At 32.3% G+C, this 14524-nt stretch overlaps 1 protein-coding gene across 2 annotated transcripts; it reads left to right on the forward strand.

Annotated features, from left to right (window-relative positions):
* Positions 1-10594: 10594 nt before the first annotated feature.
* Positions 10595-13852, forward strand: LOC113728664 (uncharacterized). 2 transcript variants are annotated; one of them, XM_072079455.1, is made up of 8 exons: positions 10595-11043; positions 11232-11289; positions 11700-11780; positions 11884-11919; positions 12026-12265; positions 12355-12496; positions 12819-13342; positions 13662-13852. In XM_072079455.1, exons 1-7 carry the CDS (start codon positions 10829-10831, stop codon positions 13310-13312), a joined length of 1266 nt encoding a protein of 421 aa, XP_071935556.1. In that variant the 5' UTR covers positions 10595-10828; the 3' UTR covers positions 13313-13342; positions 13662-13852. The 2 variants fall into 2 exon arrangements, with proteins under 2 accessions (XP_071935556.1, XP_071935557.1); XM_072079456.1 differs by lacking the exon at positions 11700-11780 and having other exon boundaries at positions 10637-11043.
* The last annotated feature ends 672 nt before the right edge of the window (positions 13853-14524 follow it).

Genomic DNA, 14524 nt, shown 5'->3' on the forward strand with positions numbered 1-14524 from the left:
TTGCTTATTTGACCTAATAATGGAAAAAATTAAAAAATTGTTATTAAAAAATTAAAAACATGAAAATATTTTAAAAATCTAAAAATGACCGAGATATTGTCAGTATCGCTTTGTGAATGTGCCTACAGCTAAACTTTTCTTTTAGTAGCTAGACGTTTTTTCTAGAAAAATGGTGTTTGCACTCCTATTTTTATTAATCATACATTCATACTCCCACTATTATTTTAATCATATAGTTTTCATTTACTATACTATATGATAAAACAAATGGTGAGAGTGAAAATAACAAAAAATGGAGTGCAGATAACATTTTTCTTTTTATATGAAAGTATGCATTTTCTTTTGTTGATGATACTAAAAAAAGATAAATATGGTTGATTTGGAGTTCAAAGTTTCTAGAGTTGTTCTTTTAACATACCATGCTTAGATGCTATTAAAATTTATTTGGATTGTTAATTTTTTAAAAATTTTTACTGCATCTAAACACGTTTTTCAATCATCTTTTTATTTTTTTCAACTACTTTTTATCTCACAAATATCAAATTGAAGAAAGTGCTATTATTCTAAAAAAATTTCCAAATAATCTCCAATCCAAATAAACCTATCTAAACCTTTGATAATATTTTCATAGTTTAGTTTTGCACTAATATTTTTGCCCTTAGCACGTGAGATGAGCGAGATATTTTACTTTATTTAAAAAAACTTGTAATTATGGGGATAAAATTTAACATGACCTATATCCATATATATATATAATAGTTTTTATAATTATGTTAGGGATATTAATTTGTTTAAACATTATTTTTATTGAGTGGTATAAAATATTAAAGTTGACTAATGGTTTCAGGGATAAATTGACAAATTAATAGAAAAATGATATTAGAGGATAAAGTACAAAATGGCTATGCCTTAAAGGGATTTATTGTAATTAACCCTTAGGGGTATCAATATTTTTTTGACATTTTTGTATGCAATATTAGAGTTGACTAATGATTCAGGGGGTAAAGTAAAAATAATAATGTTACGAAGTAAAGTGCAAAACTAGTTAAACTTTAACGGGAGTTTTTATGATTAACCCTTGTGCTCAGGCACAAATAAATTTACACTACTGTCTTATGAGAACATTGGTACGCTTCAAATGGTCTAGGAAACCATAAACAAGACATGCATATTAATAAGCACAAAATTTAAGCGTCATTAGGGCTGTCAACGGGCCGGGTCCGGGCCGGAATTCATTATTCCGGACCCGGACCCGAATTACTTTGCCGGATCCGGATCCGACCCGTTTACCCGACGGGTCTTTTATTCTATGTTCCGGATCCGGATCCGGTGGGTCCCGGATCCGGATCCGGGTCTACCCGAACAAATTTACCAAAATTTATAATTTCTAATAAAAATGAGAAAAAAATATATTTGTAAACTAATTTCTAACTAATGCAAAGAAAAAACCAAATAAGAAAAGAAATCAAATTAACTTTATTAAAATACATCACCCTAATCAAATTATATTGATAAATATATATTTTTTAAATTATTAATTCATTTATATCCGGATCCGGGTCTAATACGGGTCGGAATACTATATTCCGTATCCGACCCGTTTTTTTGTTTGACAAAACGGATCCGGATCCGGACCTGGGAAACGGAATTAAATCCCTACCCATACCCGCAATAATTTCACGGATCCGGTCCGGATCCGGGTCTAGACCCGACCCGTTGACAGGCCTAAGCGTCATATACTTAGGAATAGGTGACAATTAGCTTATAGAAGCAAATACACCCCTTGTTTCTTTTTGGATTCATTTCATTTATCTTCCCTAAAGTTTGATCAAAATGCAAATAGAACCTTGAGGGTTGACCATATAACAGTCACCCCCTTGTCATTAACACTGTGTAAGCGTATGAAACAGAATCAATAAAATAACATAACTACCCATATATGAAATTCTAAACTAGCATTGCAAATGAGAGTCAAGTGGAATATTCCTAAGTACTGAAATTCAAAAAAGAAGCAATCAATTGGTATCATCCAAATATTTTAGGGGAGATTAGCAAAACTTATACAAGAATAAGAAAAAAAAATAAGGAAACAAAATCAACAACTACAAGCCAAAGAATTAAATCTACAAGATGGCTCTAGAATAACCAATCAATAATTTTTGAAGAAAATTTTCCAAAATAACAAAAGACAACATGTCTTGCCAGAAAAATGGAAAGAAAATTTCCACTAAACCACCATTAATGTTTCCCAAACAGGGCCTAAGACATAAATTGTTGAACATGTTATCTAATGAAGGAATAAGATGAAGAAGGCCGATTTGGGCTTGCGGGTAATATAAGGCTTTTGAAATCGAAATAAAAGGACCTTACTGTAATATGGTCAAACCTTGAGATTTAATATGTAATTTGGTCAAGCCTTAAGGAAGGTAAATGCAATTAAACCCCCCCCCCCCTCTCTTTTTTTTTTTTTTCTGTTTTAGCTAAGTAGATTTAGTTGAACTGGACAATCAGCGGCAAGGAGTTTGCTGTGGGAGTAGAACTATACCTCCTAGCTTGAGAGTTTAGGCAAGTTATGTGGAAATATGAAAGGGCACAAAATATATCAAATAATATTTCACTTGTATCATAAACACATTTCCCAACTCACCTTTTTATATTCCCAATTATCTTTTTATCTCATATACATCACATCACAAAAAGTGCTGCAGTAATTATTCCAAATAATATTTCAATTTAATTTTGTTTGGATAGAGTTGTATTATTTGAAATATTATTTGGAATAATTACTGTAACACTTTTTGTGATGTGATGTATGTGAGATAAAAAGGTAATTAGAAATATAAAAAGGTGAGTTGGGAAATGTGTTTATGATGCAAGCGAAATATTATTTGACATATTTGTGCTATCCAAACACTCAGACTCTATCCAAACAAACCCATGGTAGTTTGTCTCTTTTTATTGAAGAGTTCGACAAAGGAATATGGTGTGTTTTGGATTATTTGTGTGGACATCTTTCTCTTCAACATTAATGTATAGGTCAAATTGGCATTTTGATTTTTTTTTTTATTTTTATAAATGAGATGTTTTGAACCCAAAACCTCTTGCTTACAAGTTGCAACCTCTCTCTCTTACCATTCAATCCAATCCTCCTTACATTTTGGAAGTTTAAGGTTGTGTTTGGATTGCATTTTCCGTCATTTTTCATGGAAAAATTACTGTAGCGATTTGATATATGTGAGGGAAAAAGGTGATAGGGAAATGTGATCACGGAAAACGATAATATTTTCCGACGAAAACCTTCAATCCAAGCAAGGCCTAATACTTCCTCCGTCCTACTTTAATAGTCCGGTTTTCCTTTTCGTTTGTCCTAAACTATAGCCCACATTCCAATTGAAAAATGTAGTTATTTTTTAATTTATCTAAATTACCCTTATTCAATGTAGGTTGTTATTAGTATAAACTATCTTATTCAATATGGATTTTTAACCTACTCCATTTAATACATTTAGATTTTTCAAAACATATTGATATATGAAAAGCCAACTTTGTTATTCTTTCAAGCTTATATCAGTAGGGAAACAAACGATGTCATCATTGTCTACAAAGCTTGAGTGAAAATTTGAAAAACTATCCATTCTTTCTTTCTTTCTTGACCATCAATTCAAGTTCCCATAAAACCATCAATTCAAGTTTTCATGAATAATTAATATAAAGTTGTACTCTATTTAATGTAAGCGTATTTTAGAATTATAGTAATTTAAATTTGTTTTTCCAACAAAGTTAACTATTTTTTTTTTAAATCGTGTGAAAAAAAACTAGGACTATCAAAATTGGACGGAGGGAGTAACCTTTAATTTGATAACTTTTTTATCTTTGTCCACAATTAGATAAAACATATTGCAACATTTTCAATTCTCTAATCTCTTTGTCTCCGCTCAAAATTCCCAATTTGAAGAAAAGATCCACACTTTTTTTTTAACTATCTATAAACATCTCCCTGCATAATAGATAGGCCAACCTGCGGATGAACAATGCAAAAGCACGAAGAGTGGCATAGGCCATGAAGGTTGATGCTGGAAAAGTTATATAAAGTTTCAATATTAAATACTACTCCCTCCCTTTTTTTTATAACTGACGTTTAAGAAATTTGCTCTAGTGTACTTTTATCTGTCGTTTTATTATCCCCATACAGTATTAATTATTTTTTCATAATTTTACCCTTTTATCTCTCTTTTCCAATACAGGGTTCTTAATTACTACTCCTAGTTTGGTGGGAGTTAGTTTGCATTACTTTTGGCCTAGTAAAACAACACCATTTAGTACTCTAGTGAGAGAAAACATGGGTGAATTGGACAATTAATGAGGGTACAAAAGGAAAGTAGTGTACAGATTTAAGCAATGAAAATTTTTTTTTTAATTGATGTACAAAATCTTAAACGTCAGTTATAAAAAAAAGGAAAGGAGTACTACATTGTATGGAAATGCATGTGATGGTTACTTGCAGGGTCCCTCCTTTTTTAGTACTCCCCAAATAAAAAGCTCCCATTATTTATTTATTTATTTTACAGTTCAACTACAAGTGCTAGTTACAGTTCAACTACAAGTGCTAGTTTCAAAATGCACAGATTTAGGTTCAAGCTAGAGGATGGACCGAGGCAGGAGGGCAAGAGATGGGAGGAGGCATGTTAGATGGTGCACGTGCCGTGTTGGAATTTGGGAACGCACTTATTCCCTCCCTCTAATTATTACTAATATACGCCTGACTTCCATGTGCTTTGGATCCGATGCCCAAAGTTTTATAAGCACAAGAGAAAGGAAGCGGGGAAAGGAAGAGAGAATAATGGCCCTGTTTGGCACCCTAGTTTTTTACCAAGTTTTTTAGCTACTAGTTTTTTAACAACTTTTGCTACAGGAATCCCAAAAAACTTTTCAAAGTTTTTTACCTACACACTTCAAAAATCTATACACAAAAAATTTCTCAAAAACTTTTCTTCCTCCCTCACCCAACCCACCACACCAGACACCGCCTCCACCACCTCTCCCGGCGCCGCCGGTAACCTCAAAAAAAAATTTTGAATTTTTGAGTCCCTCACCCTCAAAAATTTATTATATATATTATATATTTATAATATTATATATTTATATATTTATTTAAACATATTATAAATATTTTATTTTATTTAAAAAATATTTTTATATATTTATATAAATATTATATACCATATAAATTAATATTAATATAAATATGTAATTATACATTTATATAAATATTATATATTATATATTATATATTTAATATATATAATACATATTATATATATTACACATTTATGTATATATATTTATGTATATTTATATACAATTATATTATGTATTATGTATAATATAATACATTTATACATAATATTAACACACAATATTAATTATACATTTATACATAATATTATATATTTATAAATTTATAATATATTAATTTATATATTTATATAATATTCATTTATAATAATATACAATTATTACAATTGTAAATATATTTATATTATGTATTATATTATATATTTATATATACCTATATAAATATATTTATTTATAAATGTATTATAAATGCATAAATATATATAAATATTTGAACAATATTAATTATACATTTATACATAATATTAATATATTTATACATTTATATTAATTATATTAATACAGTTATACATAATCATCATATATATTTATAAATTATAAATTATACATTTATATAATATTCATTTATAATATATACATTTAAATTAATTATACATTTATAAATATATGTATATTATGTATTATATATAATATAATACATTTATATATTTTTATATAAATATATAAATATATTTATTTATAAATGTATTATAAATGCATATAAATATTTAAACAATAAAAATTATAAATTATAAACAATATTAATTATACATTTATACATAATATTAATTCATTTATAATTTATACATTTATACTAATTATACATTTATACATTTATAAATATATGTATATTACGTATTATATATAATATAATACATTTATATATATTTATATAAATATATAAATATATTTATTTCTAAATATTTATAAATGTATTATAAATGCATAAATGTTTAAAAATATAAAAATATAAAAATTATAAATTATAAACTACTCAAAAATATGTTTTAAAAATACCTCTAAAAATAATCCAAAAAATGTCTACAGTAACATTTCAAAAACTTCTACAAAAAAGTTTTTCACCTTACAAAAACTTTTACAAAATTTTTTCAAAAACTTCTACAGTGCACTACAGTAAAGTTTTAGACAAACTCCCAAAAAACTCAGGTTCCAAACAGGCCCAATAATATGTTGGTAATGGAGGTAGTAGTTAATTCATTCATTGTACGGGCAGTTTATAGTCGTAACTCGCAAGGAAGGTTGGTATTTTTTTTTTTATCGGTAACGATACATTTGTATAAATTATTCTATCATAATCTAGGGACGGACAGTTTATAGTCGTAACTCGTAAGGAAGGTTGGTAATTTTTTTTTTTATCGGCAACGATAAATTTATATAACCTATTCTATCATAATTTAGGGGAAGGGGGAGTCTAAGGAGACTGTAGAATGGGCTAGTGGATATATAAATTCAACTAGATCAAGAGAATGTTATGATATGATTCTTAAATTTTTTTCGCTGCAGGTGAGATTCGAACCTTCACCTACAGTTCAAGGAATGTAGGTGAGGGCAGTGGCCAGTGGTTGTAAGGAATGTTGGTCCGCTTTTGACAGTTTTTTTTTTTTTTTGGTGTCCTGCACTAAGCCCTCTGTTTTGCTCTTTTCACGAAACCGATTGTGACGGAAAGGTAAGAAGAATTACAGTACTGCTATGCTCTGTGGATTGACTTCTGTGTTTTTTTTTTTGGGTTTTACCAACACAGCAGTTCTATTCAACTCAACAGATAAATGGTTGAGACTTGGGATCCGAGAGCATTTTTATTCTCTAACCCGACCCTACCTAGCTAAACGGTCAATTCACTACAAACAAGAATGCTATGGTGTTCAAATTAGAAACAAAGTGCAAGAATTAGTCTGTTTTGGAATTGCAAAGGTTATACGAGGATTGAAGTTTTGGAAATTTGGAGATGTCGTTTTTCTTAATTTTTTTAGCATAAAAAGAGATGATTTCTCCCATTGACTAAATTTAATGTATGTAATTGCTAACATAAGTGCAGATCTTTTTTGAAATCGATGAAATAATTCTTGTTATTTAAATTAATGAAATGATTATTGCTGTTTTTTAAAAAGGTAATTAATTAGTTAAGCAGCAATATCTACTTCAAAGTTAAGCAATAGCTATTCGGTTGAGGAGAAGCCGTGGGTCCTATTTTTCTCCTTTTGTTTTTTCTTTTCTATTTTCGGCTTTTCTTTTTTATTTTGATTGAGGAGAAGCTTTTTGGCTTTTCGTTTTCTAAGACGCTGCTTGATAATTTAATTTTACACGTAAATTTAATGGATTCATATATTAACATATTTAGACGAGTAATACTGAATTTTCTAAACAAAATCTACTCAAAAAAATAAGTGATAAGTTATTCACTTATCACTTAATATGATGTACATTCAAATGTATTAAATTTAGTACTTAGCAATTCACTAATTTAAATGGATTTAGATTTCAAATATCAGACTTTAGATTTTAGTTTTTGAAGTTCATATCAAACGCATCCTAAATTTAATTATCCAATCGAGATAATGGTTCTTTTAGGCAATTTGATCCACGGTCCTTGCGATCATGGGTTTAGCTAGGCTGAGCACTGCTCGTCTGACACATTCGAGTTGTTGCTGGGCCGCGTGTATCAAAAAAGTGTCAAGGCTGACTCTGGACCCAATACTTAGGCCTAGCATTTAAAGCTTCCCGTACACTAGCCATGTCTTAGCTGAGCCCGTTTTTAAACTACTCAAGCTGAATGATTTGGGGTGTCATCCCCTTAGATGTCTCCCACATCAGGGTTGGGAGGGTTTGGGTTGGTAGTTATAAGTCTCTTGTGGGATCTCAAAGGATACCGGCTTTTGGGGTTCCCTTGGGGTTTAGGTTTGTAAAAATTGACGTAAGTTCTTTGGGTTTCGAAAGAAAAAAAAAAAGCTGAATGATTTCTCTGTAGGTTAATATGTGGTAAATAAGTTAAAAGAGTATACGTCCTTTTTTTATATATAATGCACAAGCACAAGCAAAGGGTTTGATGTTAAAAAATCTATCATTATTTGCTATTTCCATTTTATCCTCGCATGATGGAGTAATATGTCTTTCTATATATAATGCACGAGTAGTAGATTTGGTGTTTAAAAAAATTTTGTCATTATTTGTTATTCTAATTTTATCCTTGCATAGTGAAATAATAATATATAACTATCTTATGTTCCGTGCTCTAATATTTACACAAGTGTTGCTTTTATACTTATTTGCTACTCTTTTTTTTTTCCGAAGACGACAACTGTTGTATAACCTAATCAATTCTATACTAAGGGGGTGGGGGCGGACTTAAGGAGGCCCAGGAATTTTCCGAAGGGGACTGAACCACCACCGAACCAAACGGGTGCACAATACACCCGCCTGAATTTTTTGAAGCAAACCACTTAAATGTGGCATTTTGAACCCTTGCCTCCCACTCCACCAAGCTAGGTGGTGGGCTGGTGGTTTTATACTTATTTGCTACTCATGCTCCATACTTCGACGTTTACATAATTGCTGGTATAATATTTAAATACTATTACCCACCTTTACACAGCTACTGTTACAGTACTATTTTTATCCATATTACTATATTCATTTCAAGTCTCTCTACCAATTTTAATAAAGAAATAGAAAATTCCATTACCCTATAATTAATTTCTTTGCTATAACTAATTTGTTATTTTATATTTTTGCATTTTTATTTTTTCCTAAAATATGCGTACAGATCGAGTGTGCCTTACCTACTAGTTCTTTTTTTTTTTTTTTGCTAGTGCTTTTGTGCATCTTAACTTTGAGTGTCACAATTGTAAGGGTCTGTTTGGTTGGAAGTAAAATGTTTTCCTTGGGAAAATATTTTCCGTGGAAGTAATTTTTCATGAAAATCATTTCCCTTTCATCATTTTCAGGTGTTTGGTTAGCTTATTGAAAATATTTTCTTACTTCATTTTTCTGGTGTTTGTTTAACTTTTGAAATATTTTCACTTTTATCTCTATCTTTACTTTCTACACATTATAACTACATACTTCTTCCCATGCAAAATAAGAAAATTTATCTCATTGTTTAACTTTAAAAAAATCTTGGAGAAATGTATATATGAATAAAAAATATCTCCTTAAGCAATAAACAAATTACTGGCCATTTAGTGTCAAATATCACTCACATGCAATGCTTATTGTGACATATATCTTGCACTCTCACTGCTGAAAGTTTCTCTAGAAAAGAATGTCCCTATTATACATAATTAATTATTAGTATAGGATGAGCAGGATGAGGTTTTTTTTTTATTTTGAATATACTAGGGGGAGGGTTGGGTTGGGTGGTACGGGGGATGGAGTGTAAGGAAGAGGTCTTGGGTTCGAGTCCTCCTGTTTACACTAAAAAAAAAAAAGAACATACTACAAGATGTTTTCAGTAAGTTTGGAACATACTACAGGCGGGATGCATGCATTTCGGAAAACAACTTCAGTAAGTTTGGAAGGGAAGTTGTTTTCCATAAGATGAGTGAAAATATTTTACATAGGAAAATGTTTTCAGCAACTTTTGTGCAACCAAACACGGGAAATTAGGAAAATATTTTCCTGAAAAACATTTTCACCCGAAACAAACGGACCCTAAGTGTTTATTGTTTTCATTAGAAAGAGAATGACAAAAGTCGTCTAGTCCTTATTATTTAAGTATTTCAAGTCTTTTAGTTACAATGATGTGTATTATATATAGGAGACGGATGGGTTGGATGATTAGAAGAGAAAGTGTAAATAAAAGATATCGAGTTCGAATCCTCCAATTTACATTTAAAAAAACTAAAAAAAGATGTGTATCATACATAAGTCATGTACTTATACACGCCTGAACTTTTGGAGAAATAGCCTATTACAATTCATTTATTTTCTCATTCCATGAATTTTCTTGCTAATTAATAAAAAAAAAGAGAATGGAATACACCATAGGTCTTAATTATAAGTCAAGTTTTTATAGTATTTTTCTTTCTTTCTTTCTTTCTTTTTTTGAGAAACACTCAATGGTCAAGCGTATATTGGTGTTTTTTTTTTTTTTTTTTGCTTTCCTTCATCTTGGATTAAAGGAGCGTCAATTGACCGCATTCCTCCTGCCAAGGATAGCAAGTCATCAGATAAGACTAAACACGCGACGGGAATGACGAAACGACACCATCAGAGTCAAAATTCTGAAATTTATCATCAGATAAAACTAAATACGCGACGGTAATGACGATTACGACGCTATGAGAGTCAAAATTCTGAAATTTATTTTTTATTTTTTACTTTTTTGGGCACCGCGGGCCCGGGGTTCCCAGTCCGTGGAAGGCAGGATAAAGGATTTGCTTAAAAGGAGCACGTGGTGGATATGGTCTGAGCTGGTAAATGGCCATCCTCCCCACACGGCCAATCCAATCCTCCGCCACCACCAACCACCAACTCAGAGACGGAGAAGAGGCCCTTAGGCGCCGCGTCCTGGCCTGCCAACAAATCCACCCTACGCTCTATTGTTCTCTCTCATCAACTTAATCATCTTATTTTGTTGATTTTCTGCGGGTTCGGATTTCGACTGGGACTTAGGGTTTGGGAAGCTCCGAAAGAAATGTTAAGCAAGCAGGGGGAAGAAGGAGGAGCAGGGGGAAGGTTTTACTGGGTAAAAGGTGAACAAGAGTCCGGCTGTGTTAAAAAGAGCAGAGGAATTGTGGTTGTGTTTGCGTGGTGGGGCTCAATTCAGGAAACCCAATTGAAGGATTTCACTGATCTCTACTCCTCGCTGGGTTGGAATTCTCTCGTTTGCCTCGCCCATTTTCTTAATCCGTAAGCTCAACCTTTTTTTCAACTCTCTTTCAACTTTACCATTTAGTTTTGAATTACTAGTTACTGCTACCGTACTATATATATCTATAGGAAAAAGTTACTACTGCAGTGTCAATATTACCACTATATCATCATTACTTTATGGGTCATCTCTATTAATTGTATTTTCTTCTCTCTCTGGTTTACAGATTCACCCCTGAGAGGGCCACATCGCTAGCATTTTGTATTGTTAGTCAGCTTGTTGAGGTCAGCTTCTCGTCCCTTCTTTTAACTTAGTTCATCTTTGTTCCTCCACTTGGATTGTATGCCATCAATTGGGTTATTTGTGGTTTGTTTAATGTGTGAAACATGTGTGGACTGAATGATTAGATGAGATTCATGCTGTTGTTTAATCATTTAAAATAAGGTTTCATGTTATCTAAATTCAGTAGTTTGTATGAATTTGGTGGAGCACTCTTTTTTTTAGGTGAAACTTGATGCTTTCCATAAGTAATTGCTCAACCTGTTATTTTCTTCTTCTTGTTGTTACTAACTCAATATATGGTGCTATTATGGGAACTGATAATTTAAGTTTGTTTTGAATCCAAGATAGTGTGAACTTGTTTCATTTCTTCATACTTTGTTCACCGGGAGAATATATTTCTGCACAAATGTAGGAGCTAAGGTCAAAGCCATGTCCTATAGTCCTTGCTTCTCTTTCTGGTGGTTCACAAGCTTGCTTGTATAAGGTCTTTCAGGTATACATACTGAGGTTAACTATGCTGTATAATGCGGTCCTGGTGCTAAGATTTTCTCCTCTACTTTTGCCACTTCTGTATAACTTATTTAAACATGATGCAGATTATTGATGGAGGATGTGAAGTCCAGCTCAATTTGGTATAGTTCTTATCTGTATCTGCTTTATACTGTACATCATGGATTTTGTGTATCTTGAAAGGTCAGCGTCTGTTCGGCTTACTGAGTAATTGCTTATAATCTGAAGAATGACAGTAGATTGGTTAGAAGTTGCATCTCGGGTCAAATCTACGACTCTGGTCCTGTTGATGTTACCAGTGACTTAGGTGCAAGATTTTCTGTACACCCCACTGTCCTGAAGATGCCTGGTTCTGCTAAGCTTGTGTCCTTAGTTGCAAAAGGTGTCACTTCTGGACTGGATGCTCTATTCATCACAAAATTTGGATCCCAGCAGACAGATTACTGGCAGAGTCTTTATTCCTCAGTTGTATGTTTCTTGTTTAACTTTGATGTCTGCAAGTTGTGAATTCATGGGTTTTTACTTACTTGACATTGTTAATGGGTTATTGTTCACAGAGCTTGGGTGCCCCTTTTCTCGTTCTATGCTCAGACTGTGATGATCTTGCTCCATACCCCATTATATGCAACTTTTCTCAGCGTTTACAAGATGCTGGAGGTGCTGTAGAAATCGTGAAGTGGAAAAATTCCCCTCATGTTGGTTGGTCTTAAACTATCTACTGAGATGTAATTTTTTAGTTTCAGACTTGAGCACTTAATGTGTTTATTTCCATTGTTTTGCACTAGCTTCCTGCCTTCATCAAGCTTGTTACTATAAAAAGTATAGATTTTATGTGCTGTATGCTGTCTTGCAGTTACACATGTTTGACATTTTTGCTTATCATTGACATGCACCGTGTTTGCTGGCAAATATTACCTTGTAGAGTTTCTTTACCTGCTCCTAGTTCCAGTTAACCTCTAGATTTGAGCGCTTTTAATGGTAGTATATTTAAACTGTGCTGACCTTGTTAATCTCATTACAGGTCATTACAGTAGCTATCCAATTCAGTACAGAGCTGCTGTAGCAGAGCTGCTTGAGAGATCAAATTCAATCTTCTTTCATAAAATCCAGAGACTTGGAGAGCAAATTGGCACTGACTTGGGCGGTATGCCTGGTGAAATATCTGATTTGATATGTGATCTCCAAAATGCAGCTGTTAATTCAAATCAAAGCCTTAGAAGAGTTGCAGTTGGACCGGAAGACCACTTCTTCTTACCAAGTTCAATGGAACATGACAATTTTAGAGACTCGCGCTCTTCTCAAGAGGATAGGAAGGAAAAATTACCATCTGATACAAACCCTAGGATGGATGCACATGGTGTTCTTGGCCAAATCCTCTTTGATGCGTGTGTCCCAAAAAACATTGAAGGTTGGGATATCAAATTTTCTGGTTCCTTGAATGGCCAGCCATTTGCTTCTGCTTCTAGGCGTTCATCCTTGAAGGCTATCAAATTTATAGGTCGTTCAAGATTGTGACCAGGTCTGATATGAGTTGACGTATTTGAGGTAAATTTTCTAATTATGTTTAGTAAACTGCATTCTTTAGATAAGAATGGCATGTCTCTGAGAAATAAAGTTGCATAAGAGGTGATTTTGCCAAGGATTGGGATACAAATCCGTTTGTCGGGTACTTTGTAGTGTGAGGGGTATATATGCCTGTGATACTGTCAACTATATATTGGTGATTAAAAATGACAAATCTTTTAGTAGCTGCTGAAAGCATATGGCTCTGAGCGAAGGAAGGGTAGAAGGGGGTGTCCTTTCATCTTTCTGTGACACGCTTAAAAAGCCATTGTAACCTGTATTGCTATGGCATGTTCAATAGGAGTTCGAAGCTATGGGTGCCTGCAGAGCACGTGATGGAAGACAACGAGCCTACTTTTGTAAATAGTGTTAATATATGAGGTTTTTTTTTGGAAGGAGTGTTAATATGTGAGTTGAAAGACGGAATTACTTAACTGTTACAAGCGTATTAACCCTGGTTTTTTGTTTAATATGTTATTAGCATGTTATTAAGTCCTGCTTTTCCTTTTTTATTCCTTCTTGTCCAACATGCAACACAAGAAAGAAAGTCCCTTTTCACATTGTTCGACTTTGTGGTCCATGTTTTCTTCATTTGGAAATTGTGTTCGATTTCACGGTCAATATCTTTTGCAGAACTATTGTCAAGGAAAATAATGTGCTTGGAAAAAATGTAAATACTCATCGGTAGTAATAATCATTTCCTTGTATTTTCCGTTGGACAAAAAAAAAAAAAACAGATGACCTTTGGTCATTAATTCACTCACTCAATAGAATGCAATACAACCTTGACATTTAGATTAGGAATATCCCTTGATCTTCTACGAAATTGTAGCCGTGGGCCATCAATTTAAACATTACCTTGTTGTATCTCTCTTCTTTTCGTGTGTAAAAATATATAGTTTGAAATAATAGTTTTTTCTTTTTTCATTTTAAACAGCTATTCCATTTGAATAATAAGAACCATACGAAGGACCAGGTTGTTTGGATTCCATTTTTTGGAGAGTTTTTTTTTTTTTCCTTTAAAATTATTGTAGCATTTTTTAGAATGTGACGTATGTGGGGTAAAGAAGTGATTGAGAACTGTGTAAGAAAGATATTCATGAAAAATGAAAAAATTGTCCCTTAAAACCAGCAATTTAAACAAAAAACTTCTAATGCAATTGT

The sequence above is a fragment of the Coffea arabica genome, chromosome 2e (genome assembly GCF_036785885.1).
Source record: "Coffea arabica cultivar ET-39 chromosome 2e, Coffea Arabica ET-39 HiFi, whole genome shotgun sequence".
NCBI lineage: Eukaryota > Viridiplantae > Streptophyta > Magnoliopsida > Gentianales > Rubiaceae > Coffea > Coffea arabica.